Source organism: Marmota flaviventris, chromosome 2 (assembly GCF_047511675.1).
Source record: "Marmota flaviventris isolate mMarFla1 chromosome 2, mMarFla1.hap1, whole genome shotgun sequence".
NCBI lineage: Eukaryota > Metazoa > Chordata > Mammalia > Rodentia > Sciuridae > Marmota > Marmota flaviventris.
In genome coordinates this window covers 180,422,805-180,437,685 of record NC_092499.1, presented here as the reverse complement: position 1 = coordinate 180,437,685, position 14,881 = coordinate 180,422,805, and the positions used below count along the sequence as shown (strand labels likewise).

The 14,881-nt window shown below is 37.7% G+C and overlaps 1 protein-coding gene across 1 annotated transcript in view; it reads left to right on the top strand.

Moving 5' to 3' along the window:
* Pigu (phosphatidylinositol glycan anchor biosynthesis class U) overlaps positions 1-14,881 on the top strand; it is a 90,231-nt gene that overhangs the window by 32,206 nt on the left and 43,144 nt on the right. The window contains exon 7 of the mRNA XM_027945319.2: positions 7,904-8,001. Coding sequence (XP_027801120.2) covers positions 7,904-8,001 — 98 coding nt within the window. The remainder of the gene's footprint in view (positions 1-7,903; positions 8,002-14,881) is intronic.

Here is a 14,881-nt window from a genome sequence, read left to right as displayed (position 1 = left end):
ACAAATTCTACAAATCAGATTTCTGTATTTCACATTTGTGCTTTCTCACTGGATATTTAATAAAATTAACAGAGGAATAGTTCACTATATTAAAAAGAAAACAATTGGGAAGATTCACAAGAGAAGGAATATAAAAATAACTAAAAAAAATCCTGAAAAATTTTTCAACTTCATAGAAAAGTAATAGAGAAAAGCAAATTGAAATATATATGACTTTTTTTTTTTTTTTCTTGTGGTGCTGAGGATTGAACCCAGAGCCTCACACATGCTAATCAAGCTCAGCCTGAACTATGCCCCTCACCTACAGGTGACTCTAAAAAAATTTTATTTTATTTTATTATTTTTTTAATGATATACTGTAATTATTTTTTAATACCTTTATTTTTATTTATTTATTTTTATGTGGTGCTGAGGATCGAACCCAGGGCCTCACACGTGCTAGACGAGCGCTAAGCCACAATCCCAGCCCCAAAATTTTATTTTTGACCTTTGAAATTGGCAGAGATTTTAGAAGATAATTCTATCAACTGGCAGAGGTTCTATCAAATAGGCATTCTCCCACTTGGTACATTGACTGATAAATTTGTATAACCCTCTTTGGAAGCAGTTTGGCAGTAATCTTAAAATGCTTGTACTTTTGATTTGTTATTTCTACTTTTAAGAGCCTATCCTACATTAATCCAGAAATATGTGTAAAACTTTATGGTACAAAGTCATTAGTCGACAATTATTTATGATTGAAAAAACCATAAAGTACTTCAAAGTAGAGGAATTCCTGTTTAAGTAAAATATAATTGTTTTATCCATGTAATGGGTACATAATATTAATTAATTAATTAATTAATTAAATTGATTAATAAATAAATTAATTAAAATTAATTAATTAATTTTTTGGTGCTAGAGATCAATCCCAGGACCTCACACATGGTAGCCAAACACTTTACCACCAAGCCACTTCTCCAGCTCAGTGAATATTTTCAAATAATTGTAAATTGGTTGAGGCAGAGAATCACAATTTCAAGGCCAGCCTGAGCAACTTAGACCTTGTCTCAGAAGAGAATTTAGCTAGGCTGGTGGTTCATGCCTGTAATCCCAGTGACCCAGGAAGCAAAGATTGAAGGGTAGAGGCTGAGATTGCGGCTCAGTGGTAGAGTGCTTGCCTTGCGTGAGATACTGTGTTCAATCCTGGGAACCACATAAAAATAAACAAATAAAATAAATGTATTTTTAAAAAAGATTGAAGGCTGGGGTTGTAGCTCAGCGGTAGAGTGCTCGCCTAGTATGTGTGAGGCCCTGAGTTCGATCCTCAGCACTACATAAAAATATATAAATAAAATAAAGGTATTGTAGCTAACTATAACTTTTAAAAAAAAAGATTGAAGGATAGCAAGTTCAAAGCCTACTGAGCAACTTAGGGAGACTCTCTCAAAATAAAAAAAGATTGGTATTATAACTCAGTAGTAAAACACTCCAGGTTCAATCCCTAGTATCTTAAAAATAAACTAAGAAATAAAATTTAAAGGCTGACACAATGACACACACCTATAATCCCAGCTACTTGGGAGGCTAAGGCAGAAAGATGATAAGTTCAAAGCCAGCCTCAACAACTAAATGAAACCCTGTCTCAAAAATTAAAAGGGTTGAGGATATAATGCAGTGGTGAAGGGCCTCAGTTTCAATCCCCAGTAACATAAAAGAAAAAAAAAAATTAGGACTTGGAGTGTAGTGGTAGAGTGTTTACTTAGCATGCATGAGGCTCTGGATTCAATCCCAGTATTACCAAAAAAAATTTGTGAAAATACATTTGTAGTTTAAGCAGAATACAGAGTCATATATTGTAATTAACTTCAACTATATTAAAATGATAATAAAAATACAAAATAGACCCCCAAAAGATAATAGTTGTCTTTTTTAAAAATATTTTTTTAGTTGTCAGTGGACCTTTATTTAATGAATGTATTTATATGTGGTGTTGAGAATCAAATCAAAAGAGGTTCTGGGTTAGGACTTGCTTGTTAAGAAAACAGAAGGATGTACTATCAGAAGGCACACAGGTAATTAAGAACTCAGGCTGCTCTTATGTTAGACTGATCTGGTAGCTAATTGTAGCTCCATGCTAGGCGAGCACTTTACCACTGAGCCACAATCCCCAGCCCCAATACTTGTCTTTGTAAAGTAAGTTTTTAGTGGATTTTTCATTACTATTTTATTCCAAAGTTTCTTAAGTGAGCACATAATTAAAAATAAGTTAAATTTACTTGAGTGATAAAAAGATAGGAACAGTAGAAGTCCCTAGACTTCCATGAAGTAGGTGCTACACAGAAGGGAATGACCTTATTTGTTATGTCCTCTTGAATTTTACCTACTCTTCCTTGACTTACTTTGTAGTAGCCCAGGATCACCTGGGACACACAGAGAAATGAAGTCCAAGCCAAGCTTAGGCCATTGTATTATGATGTCCTTATCAGAGTGTTGGCAGGGAAACATAGGTCTGTGGGAAGGGCTGATGTTAGTTTTAGTGGAGCAGCTTGGATTTCACTTTGAAGACTGTTGCTTTGGTCAGAAAGTATTCTGCCTTTCAGTGAGCTAATTAAAATACTCCATTCCTGTGCAGAAGTCTTCATTCAGCTTTAAAAAGGAAAATAGATCTTAATGGGTGCTGCTGCTTGTTCACCATTGGTGTTTTTCAACAATGAGATATTCCAGACTAGAAATTCTTAGTTTGCCACCTGAAGATCCTTTCATCTTCCCTTATTCCACCAAAAGAGGTTCTGGGTTAGGACTTGGCTTGTTAAGAAAACAGAAGGATCAGGATGTACTATCAGAAGGCAGACAGGTGATTAAGAACTCAGACTGCTCTTATGTTAGACTGATCTGATAGCTAATTGTAGCTCCACTGATTCCAAGGCTATAACACCTTGGGCAAGTCACTTTATAGTTGTGGTCCTCAGTTTCCTTATGTGTACCATGGGGATTGAAATAGCCTCTATCTACTGAGTGAATGTAAAGAATGATTCAGTCACCAGTACCACCCATCCACCCACACAAAATGAATGAGATGGTGCATGCTTTGCAAGTAGTGGCAATAGTTGGTGATATTATTGTCACTTTCTAAAGACTCTTTGAGATCTATAAAGGGTCTCAGGAAAGATAAGGAAGAAAATTAGAAGGAGAGCTTCTCTTGTTAGAGTGCAATCTTGATGATCCTGAAGCCTGTCGATCCTATCACTTCCATTTGGGATTCTTGTAGAGGAACACCCTGCAGTGGAGTCCTAGAAGACTCAAGGACCCAAAAGAGAAGCAGCCCAAGATCAGGTTTGTCAGATTGACCGAATTTCGAAGTCTGCTTATTCTAATTACCATCTCTGTAGTCTTGTGCAGATAATGCAGCCTCAGGACTTTCCATTTGATTAAGAGATCTACTTCCTAGAGTGAGAGAAGGAGTACATGAGAAACATGAAATGCTCAACCTCTCTGCTTAGCAGAATCCATTGAACAAATAGTTGTTTTGTGTATTGTAATTTTTCAAAAATATTTTCAGTTATAGATGGATACAATATCTTTATTTTATTTTAATGTGGTGCTAAAGATCGAACCCAGTGCCTCACATGTGCTAGGCAAGCACTCTACCACTGAGCCACAGCTCTAGCCCCTGTGTATTATAATTTTTATGGTTCAGTCAGAGATTGAAATCCAGAGGGTGGTGTAGTGATGTAGTTAAGGAATATGAGTTCTTGCGTGAGACAATCTGGGTTCAGATCCTATTCCTGTTGTTCAGTAGCTTTGTGACCCTGGGCAAACAATTTCTGTCCTTCAGTTTCCTCATCTATAAGATGAGAATAGTAATAAGACCTAATTCCTGTAGTAATGGAAAGACTAAATGACTTAATTTGTTTTTATTTATTTTTTTTTTTTTAATTTTTTATTGTTGGCTGTTCAAAACTAAATGACTTAAGACATGTGAAGTGCTGACAGTTGTGGCTGGAACAGAACACCTTCATCATCAGTAGTGTGGATGGGCTTCCCTGAGAGATCCTGTTCTGTTAGAAAAGCACACTTGGCAAGGGATGTAGTACACTGGGCCCTGCCCCTGGCATCACCTCGAACTCTTGGGAAGTCTTGCTTGTTGCCTCAGACCCTGGTGCAACTTCCTTTTCTGATAGTCCTGTGGGACCTTAGCCCTTTTGATCAAATTCCAGTCTGTCCCACTGCCTGCTCTGGGATGGGTCACTGGTGTTACTCAGTCTCTGATTCTCCTCTCACTCTCCTTGAAGTCCATGTCCTGAAGAGTCCCCATGGCCCTCCTTGGCTGCATTCTTGCTCTGCCCTGCAACTGTACTACCAATCCAGGCCAGATCAAGGTGCCAGCTGTAGAGGTACATCGTTATCCCAGGGCTTGCTGAGGCTTGTCCTGGCCCCCATCCTAATACAGAGAGTTAGAAAACATATTAAGATCTAGATTGCGTAGATAATGACATTCCTTGATACCACAGCCAATGCACATACCCCCCTTGACTGATTTACCCTAATGTTCCTGTGGTCAGGCTAAAGGCCAAGCCTTGTTCAAAACCTACTGTCTGAACATCTGGGCTGCAGTAACAGACAATGGTAAATTGTATCATTTTTGGGTAAAACTCATAACCCTGTTGGCACAGTTCCTTCCTCACAAGGCTCCTTCTCAGGCATTATTTCGAAAGTTCTGTCTGGGCCTGTAGATAGATATTTTTGGATGATTGTGCAAACTAAGCTCTCCATGATCTGACCCCTGTCTGCTTACTGAGACTTTTTGAATGCAACTTTTTATTGAAGTATAACATTATATAGAAAATGTCCAAATCATTAGTGTAGAGGTAAATGAATTTTTACAAAATGATGAATTCCAACATTCAGATTAAGAGGCAGAATGTTACCAGCACCCACAGGATTGGATCCTCTTCCAATCACTCCTCTTAGCTCTCCTTGTTTAGCCATGCTGATCTAGTTACCATTTCACCCACCCGCAGCATACCATTCTCTCTCATGCTCCTGCCCCTACACATGCTGTTTCCTTGGATGCCAGGCCTCGCCTCCTCACTGCTCAAAACTCAGGTGTCAACTTCCCCTGATGGGCTAGGTCTGCTTCCTGTACTTTCCTCCCATGTTTTGTAATTGTTTACTGGGAGATCCCTGAAGTCAGAGACTGAGTCACCAGTCTCCCTGGCACTCAGCACATGCTTGCCATAGAGCAAACTCCAGCAGTGTTTTCTTATTATACAGTTTTTCTAAAATATTTGAAGTCATATTTTACTTTTCTTTTTTATCTTCCCTGTCCCTACCTCGAGCACATGCCATTCCAACTTTCTGCCTTCCTAACCATCCTTCTTGCCTCTTCTGGCTTATCTGAAAACATATTAACTCTTTCTTTCTTAGTTGTTGTTGTTTTGAGCCAGGGACTGAACCCAGAGTGAGAGAAGGAGCTACATCCCCAGCCCTTTTCATTTTTTCTTTTGAGACAGGTCTCACGAAGTTGTTGAGGCTGACCTTGAACTTGTGATCCTCGTGCCTTAGCCTCCCAAGTTACTGGGATTACAGATGTGTGCCACTATCTCCAATGAATTGTGATTTCTATCTCAGAAAAGCTGTTACAAGAAAATGAACCAAAAAAGTAAAGGTTTACCAATGTTGTGATGTTTCCTGAGGGGCTTTTTTTTTTTGAGGGCACATAAGACTTTATTCAAATTTTGGTATATGAACGCAAACAAAGAGAATGACTTCAGGAGAAAAGGAAACTACATAAGAACAAACAAGATGCAGGCTGGAGGCATAGCTTGGTGTTAAGTTCAATTTTTTTTTTAAACATGCAAAATGTATTAACACAGACATACACATTCTGCCTCTTAATTTTATGTCAGCATAACTATAAATCTGATTTTGAATGTGTTTGCAAAAGCCATATTGCCATTTCTGCATAAATATTGACCTAGATATGCAAAATAATAATAATAATACAGAGCTTTGTGATTAATCTCTAGATGCCTTTCATTTTGTTTAGAAAATAAGATATAATGGCATGGCATGATAATTAATATAAAGCAATCAATGTTGAGTGGAGTCTAACACATTTTTGTTGTAGAGGGTTCAATACAGTGTCTAGAACCTACTAAGTGAGCAATAAATGTTAGTTGTAGTGACTGTTACCACCTTTGCTTGGGCTCATAAAGGAAGAGTCATTTCAAGTGACCATTGAAAGATGGGTTTCTGATAGAAGGAGGACAGGGAAGGACAGCTCAGCAGAGCTCTAAACCCTTCTAGAAGGATCCTTCTGGTTGGGGCTGGGATTGTGGCTCAAGGGGTAGAGCGCTTGCCTAGCATGCGTGAGGCACTGGGTTCGACCCTCAGCACCACATAAAAATAAAATAAAGGTATTGTGTCCATCTACAACAAAAAATAAATATTTAGGAAAAAATGACTGACCACAAGTTTATCTCTAATTCACACATTGATTTAAAAAAAAAAAAGAAGGATCCTTCTGGTGCTTCCTCCTTTTTCTTCCATCTTTCTACTTTCTATCTACCAGGATTGTTTCTAGCTGTCATGTTTCCTTGGTTTGAAGGATTTAATGCTCAAAGTTTTTTCATTCCCTTTTCTATGAAGTTATCAGATTCATAACCCTCTTTCTCCCAAGGTGGCTTTTAGATGTTTCAAATATATAGACCACTTTGGTGGGCAAAAGTGCCTTTTGTTTGTCCCTAGAGTGAGTTGGGAAAGGGATAAAACTCCTTGGACTGAATAGCTTGTTTTTATGAAACATCATTGAAGAAGATGTCTGTTATTTTCAGTGAACAGTAGGCCCTTTATTTATATGTGGTGCTGAGAATCGAACCCAGTGTCTCACACAAGCCAGGCAAGTGCGCTACCGCTGAGCTACAGCCCCAGCCCTGGATATTGTCATTTTTATGAAACATCATCATTATAAGACACCAACCTTGAACCATCAGTTATAACAAATGATTTCTGGGCTGCTTTGAAATCCCCCTTGTAAACTCAAACTCTCTAGCCTTGATTTTTGTGTGCCCTGATGTCTTAAACCATTTGAAAGGGAAAAGCTGATTTTTGATTTTTTTTTAAAAGAGAAATCAGTTGTTTTCCTAGACAAAAACAAAGCAGTTCATTTTAGAAAGTTTTAAAGTATTTAGAGAAGCAAAGAAAGGAAAATCATTTATAATTTCACCACCATCCAGAGTTAATTATTTTGAACTTCAAGGTCTATTTTTTTTTTTTTTTTTAAGGAACACAGAATTTACCTCTTTTATAACCTTCACTTAATAGGAAGGTTAAATATCTTTTCATATCATTACAGATTCTTTTGTATCATATTGAATGATTTCATAGCAGTATATTTTATGTAGGAAATGGGGACATTATTAGTAAAATTTATTATATTTTAATTTAGAAAAAAGAAACTCATGATCTGAAGATAGCACATAAAGAAGGAGTGTTGTAAAGAGTGATGGGATGTTGTGAAATCTAAAGGGATAGTTTCACAGTTCTGAATACCATAAGCAATCATTGCAGGCTTAATAAATTGGTACATTAAGTAGGATGTTAGTAGACTCAATCTCTTTATACATCTTTGGGCTAAAGTTTTGTAGAATCATTTTGGGTCTGAAAATTTCACAAGAAATATGCTTGTGGTATCCCAGGTTGCTAAAGGTAGATGGTTTTGACTTCCTTGGTTTCCTTTTATGGGAAATCAAGCCACGAAGCTCTCACTCTGTGTGAGTTTCAAGAGCACCTTGTGCACCAGGAAGCGCGTCAGGTGATTATTTGAACAGTTATGAAAGTTTCATGTTGATAAAGACTTGCTGAGTCTAATCTTGATTGATGAAGCTGGATTATTCCATACGCTTATTTCTTTTTACAGGCAGTGCTTTCCTCAGTGCTATTTTTCTTGCCTTAGCAACATACCAGTCTCTGTATCCAGTCACCTTGTTTGTCCCAGGACTCCTCTATCTCCTCCAGGTAAGCACTTGCTGGTTAGAAACCAGTGCTCAAGTGATGTTTAATACATAGCCTGGTCCCTGCTGGGAGGAAGGAAGGGAATGGATCAATAAAGGCAATGGGACTGGGGCCCCCAACTAATATCTGCTTGCTTCTACTTGAAAAGACAAACAAAGAAACTTGACTAACTTTAAAGAAAGTAGACTAAGTGATCTTTAGTTCTGTGTTTTTTCTTTGCAAATGTGAAACTGCTTTTCATTTTACATAATTGTATTTGGGATCTATCAACCATCTTGTATTCTTCTCTCACCTAATGTACATAGATTCCTCTGAGCTCATTTCTTTTTAAGTTTTTTTCTTTCTTCTTCTTTTTTTTTTTTTAATAATAGCACTCACCAGTTGTAGCTCAGTGGTAGAGCACTTGCCTAGCATGTGTGAGGCACTGGGTTCAATTCTCAGCACTGATATAAATAAATAAAATACAGGCCCATCAACAACTAAAAAAATATATATTAAAAATAGCACTTATTTTCTAAAGTTCTTTAAAAAAATTAAATGTAATGGGTACACTTGTTGCAATGACAGGAACATCCTAGGTGATCAATAAATATGATAGTAATTCAGGCACTATACTAAGCACTGCAGGCATCATCTCACTTCAGCCCCATATGGATTTTGTGGGACAGGTCATATTATTTGCAATAGGTTTGTTTGGTATTATACATATTAGGCACATGAATTAAAACAGAATGTTGGGAGGTTAAATCTTTTACCTAAGGTCACATGGCTGGCAAGAAGCATGCAGGAGGTAACACCAAGATTCAAAAATCCAGAAGTGTCTTGATTTCAGAGTCTTCATTCTTAACACTCTTACTAAAGCTAATAATATGCATCCTCTTGTGCAAAAAGAACATTTGCTTGTCAGTATAGGTGACTTTGTAATATATCTTTTGGTGTATATAGTGATACATGATTAGGTTGGTCTTTCTTTTATTTGGGGGAATTTGAGATATGGTCTTCAGTAAATAGCACTGGATATTTGGGCAGGGTATAGTATAGAAATTTGGTTTTCTCTAAGTAATTTTCTTAAGTTATATTTCTCCAGATGATTCACTGGATCTGAGACTAAAAAGTTATATATTCTTATTATGCAAGATCAAATTGTTCTCCACAGAAAAAGCCAGTTGTAGTGCCACCATCAGTATCTACAAAGAAGTGAACCAGCTACCTCCCAGTCTGCCAGCACTGGCTTTTCAAGTTGGATTTATAATCGCTAGTTCAATTAGATGTGTCACCATACAATGAATTATTTTGTTTTGATTTTCTTTCTATATTCATGTTGATCCAATCATTTTCCATATAACAATATACTATGTATATTTTCTTTATATATATAAATATTTAGTTGTTGATGGACCTTTATTTTATTCATTTATTTATATGTGGTGCTGAGAATCATACCCAGTGCCTCACACATGCTAGGCGAGTGCTCTACCATTGAGCCACAACCCCAGTCCTTATATTTTCTTAATACTGTGCAGTTTATTCTTTAGAAAGTCTGAGCCTTAAAGAGAATGCATGCAATCAGAACTTTTATGCAACTAGATATAAAATAAATAATATAGAAAAAAGGACTAGGGGTATAGCTAAGTGGTAGAGTACTTCCCTAGCATGCATGAGGCCCTAGGTAGTATTACCAATAAACAGACCAACAAAAACACTTGGGCTGACCTAAACTTTCCAAATAATTTGTTAGTCCATTTCTAAATACTGCTTTATATAAAATGACTTTTGTTTAAAACTCAAGGAAATTTCCTCCTGAGAACAGTGGACAATAAAACTGTGTCATGAGGTTAGGCAACTCAGCTAGTCAATTTATTTAGTCTCCCTGCCCGAATATCCAGTGCTATTTATTAAGCACTCAATATCTCTGACTCTGCAGAGATAAAGCAGGTACAGTTGCCAAGCAGGGAGTATTCCAGGAAGACTGCTGTGCTAGTAACCTATGGGGTGGTTGAGCATAGAAGACACTGAAATTGGGAAGGTTAGACCATTGTCAGAGGAAATTGAGAGGTGAGGGTCTGGATGCAGGGGATTTTTAGGTGGTGGAATCAGCTGGCAGCAGTCTGTATCTGGGAAACAGGAATAGGAAGAGTTTTGAGATGAATTTCAGGACCGCATTTGTGTAGAAATTAAAATTCCACCTCTAACTATTTTTTTATTTAAGAATGTAAAGTGGCTTGTAGGTCAGTAGGGCCTTCTGAGTCATGATAGAGTATTTGGAAAATTAATTCAGTCACTTCCAGGAAACAAACACACCTGTTTAAATATGAGAGCGAGAACAGAAGAGGAAATTATCTTTTAGAACTGAGTTCCTCCTAAACCATTAAGTGGACCCATTAGGCATGAGTTCACAGAAATCCAAAGGCTCGAAAGAGAGAAATTAGAACTAATGAGCTCAGTGAAAGGCAGCCCTGTGACAGAATGGGATGTTCCAAGTGAGGTAAGCTCCCTGTGAATCAGTTTTTAGGCCAGTGGAAAATGGCACTTATTAGGGAGTCCTAGCAATGTTGTAAGTATCATCACAGGTGGTTGGATGATCCCAAATGTTCTTCCAACTTCCAACTTAGAATGTTTTAAATAACCACAAACCCACGATGGATCTGCTCTTGACATTCTGGTTTTCTCAGTTTCTAGAAGCCCTCTGCGGGCACACATTTCTTCCTGGAATGATTGTATAAGATACTATAGAAAAGCACAAGCTTGATGGGGACGTCTTGTTAAGATGGAAAGCAGAGTAGTCTCATACGTTAACAGGGTGATGTCAGAACTCTGAAACCAACTCAAAGAACCCTTACTGGCCAAATTTGGGATATTTTGAGCACCAAAAGAATAAAGATTATAAGGGATTATAGAACGTTGAATAAATTAAAATCCATGTGTTCATAATGAAGTTCAGAAGAGAGTTGATTAGAGAAAAAAATTGGATATACCATCATTGTTCCCAATTTCTTTTCTTTCTTTTTTTTTTAAAGAGAGAGAGAGAGAGAGAATTTTTTAATATTTATTTTTTAGTTTTCGGCGGACACAACATCTTTGTTTGTATGTGGTGCTGAGGATCAAACCTGGGCCGCACGCATGCCAGGCGAGCGCGCTACTGCTTCAGCCACATCCACAGCCCCCAGTTTCTTACATTGAAAATAACTGAAAGGAAAGAACTACCCAGGTACAATAGCTTATACCTATAATCCCAGCTACTCAATAAGCTGAGGCAGGAGGATTGCAAGTTCAAAGCCTGGACAACTTAGTGAGACCCACCCTCAAACTAAAATAAAAAGTGCTAGTACTGTAGCCCAGTGGTAGAGTTCTTGCCTAACATGCATGAGACCATTGGGTGGGTGGGTGGGGCTGCCTTATACTGAGCTTATTAGTTTTAGCTTCCCCAGTTGAATAAAGAGACTGCTTCTAAATAGATGAAAGCCAATTTATAAATGTAGAAATGATAGAATAGCAAATCGCCAATGAAATTATTGAACCTAGCAAAGATCATCAATGGATGCTAAAATCAAGTGAATAGTTTTTAGAGAATGTATATAATTTTGAATGGTGCCAAAATTTTATCACCCCCACTTTCCACCCTCTAAATTATTTATTAATAACAAAGGAGCCGGTGTGGTTGCAATCCCAGCGGCCTGGGAGGCTGAGAGATGAGGATCACAAGTTCAAAGCCAGCTTCAGCTGGCTTTAGGCAAAAAAATAAAATAATCTAGTGACATAAAGTTGATTATTTTATTTTTTTAGCAAGGCCTTAGGCAACTTGGCAAGACCCGTCTCTAAATAAAATATTTTAAAAAGGGTCAAAGATGTTGCTCAGTGGTTAAGGCCCCTGGTTCAATCCCTGGTACCCCCCCCCCCCAAAAAAAAAAAAAAAAAAAGGAAATCACATCTGTACAAAGGAGTGTTCTAGAAGTCTCAGGTCAAACACATGATCCTACTCAAATTGTTTACAGTGGAACAATTGAAAAAATGCATTTCTTTTTTTGTTTTGTGTTGTCTTTTGGTACTGGGGATTTAACACAGGGGTGCTTAACCACAGAGCCATGTCCTCAACCTCTATTTATTTTTTTTTTGAGACCGGTCTCACTAAGTTGCTGAGGCTGCCTTTGAACTTGCAGTCTTCCTGCCTCAGCCTCCCAAACTGCTGAGATTACAGGCATGTGCCCATGTACCTTGCTAAGATGTGCTTCTTGGTGTGATGCAATCTGTGTACATAGCATTAACTTTCAAATATTCTTACCTAAGAAGTTGACTTTAATTAAGCCTTTAGATCTGTTTACTAGTTTTTAGGAAATGAAAGAACAGAGGAATAATTTAAATGATACTATAGGGAGTAATAGAACACACCAAAATGGTCTGTAAGACAGTTGATCTGGTTCTCTTCAAATTGTCAAGGTCATGCTGGGCTTAGTGCCATAGCCCCTAATCTCAGCAACTCAGGACGCTGAGGCAGGAGGATCACAAGTTTGAGGCCGGTCTTGGCAATTTAGCAGAATCCTGTCTCAAGATAAAAATAAAAAAGAGTGGGGATGTACCTTAGTAGTAGAGCACCAGTAGGTTCTATCCCAGTGCCATTAAAAAAGAAAAGAAAACAAAAAAAAGAAAGACAAAGTCAATGTCATGTTTCAAGTTTCAAGACTAGAGAGACACAAAAACCAAATGGAGGACTGGGGGCTGTGGCTCAGTGGTAGAATGCTCGCCTAGCATGCATGAGGCACTGGGCTTGATCTTCAGCACCACATAAAAATAAAATAATAAAATAAAGATATTGTGCCCACCTATAACTAAAAAATAAATATTAAAAAAAAAGCCAAATGGAATGAGAGGTTCTTGATTGAATTCTGGTGTGGAAAAAAGATATAGAGTTGTTTTAGGGGTTGTTAGAAAAATTTGAAGATAAATAAAAATATTAGGTGCTTTTAGAGAACTATTATTAACTTCTTGTGCTATGAAGGAGAATATCCTTATTTTTATGAGCTGCATGCACAAGTGTTTTGGGGAGAAGTATCATGATATGTACAATTTTTAGGTACTTCAGCAAAAATTAATTTGTATACTTAGAAATAACATGGCAAAGTGGTAATCTTTAATCTAGTGACATAAAGTTGATTATTTTATTTTTTTGTTTTGTTTTTTGAAACAAGGTCTCGCTAAGTTGCTCTGGGTAGCCTTGTGATCCTCCTGCTTTATCCTCCTTAGTGGCTGGGATGCACTTGTACACCATCACACAACTTGATATTGTATTATTTCAGATTTTCTGCATGTTTGAAAAAATTTATGTTACGGTATAGGAAAATAGAATACAGTTTCTGACATCTCGATTAGGATATTTATTAGCTCTGTGACCCTGGAGCAGTTACTGTTTAAGTTCTTTCTCCCTTGGTTTCTTTATTTACAACGTTGGATAATAGTACTTGGGCTGGAGATATAGCTTAGTGGTAGAGCCCTTGCCTAGCATGTGTGAGGCCCTGGGTTTGATCCTCAGCACCACCAAAAAATATATATATATATATTTATATATAAAAATTAATACTGCAAAGGATTAAGATATGTCTAGTATCCAGAACAGTGTCTGCTCTCAGTGGATCATAGGAGTAGTAATTAGTATTCAGATGTTCATGGAAAGGACCTGGCTACCAGTCTATAGCTACATAAGGTAATGAGGGGAAAGGATAATTATTTCTTTTCTGGAGCCAGAGGAACTGTAAATTAGTTTGTATTTCCACCTTTGACACTATAAACCTGCCTCCATTCTGCTGAGTTTCTATATACTGTAAAAGGTAGATAATGGATAAGCTAGTGAGTGTCTCATCAGTGCCAGAGTCAAAGCTATTTTTCTCTTCCCTCTTGAGGCCCAGGATCAAAGGCAGGGGTGCTGCATCTGGCTCCCTGGTGAATCACTGGTAGTTTGAGCCCATCTGTTCCCCTCCCCCAACTTTGTTCTTCCTCTGACCTTGGCTTGGAGCCTAGTTTCCAAATTAGAGAGAAGCTTACAGTGTTATGATCTGATCACATGCAGAATAAAATAGTCCTAACATGCACAGGATCTGGAGGCTACAGTGAAGGAAAAACCAAGTACATCAAGAGGCTGAGGAAGACTAGGGGAGGTTTGCTGAGATGCTCATGGTGAAGTCCAGGAAGTTTCTAGTTCCTGCTTTCCTTTTGCTTGGGATTCCTACAGCCTTGGACCCCTGTGGTTTGTTTGAGGTTCTGTTTTCTTTCAAGGACAATAATAGACACTAGGGGAAAATACCTTGTGAGTGCTCCTTTGGTTTTTGCTTTAATCCAGTATGAGCTTTTCTTGTCTTTGAACTGAAAAAATGAATCCTGTAACTTACTTTCTGGTGCTTGGGCAGGTTACATGATAATAGCTCAAACTAAAGGAGGCAACCCCACTCAGGTCTTTCTTGATATCTGGGTCCTTCCCCAGCCCTTCTCTGAGGCCTTATTTAGAATTTTCACACTCTGCTCTTTCTTTCTCCAGCAGCTTTTTGTTGTCTCTGCTGCTTCCTGGAGGGTGCCAGAGCAGAGGTGACAATGCTGTTAACTTCTTTTCTTTTTAGAAAAGGTAAAAATGAGGGTAAGAACTTGGTCATACATTTAGGATTCATTTTTTTACCTGTCTTGTAAAATATCTCTCCTGAGTCTCTTCAGATTCCAAAAGTTTAGGTATAAAAACTTTGTTAGGTTCCAACTTGCTTTAAAGAGTTTATTCTGAAAATTGATCTTTTCCTTCTCACACCATGAAAGAAAATGGTTTCTTATAGAAAATGTTGTTCTCCCTCCTGTTTTATGTAGATAAAGGGAGGGAGGTACATTTTTTCTCCTTTTGAGGGCTGGTGAT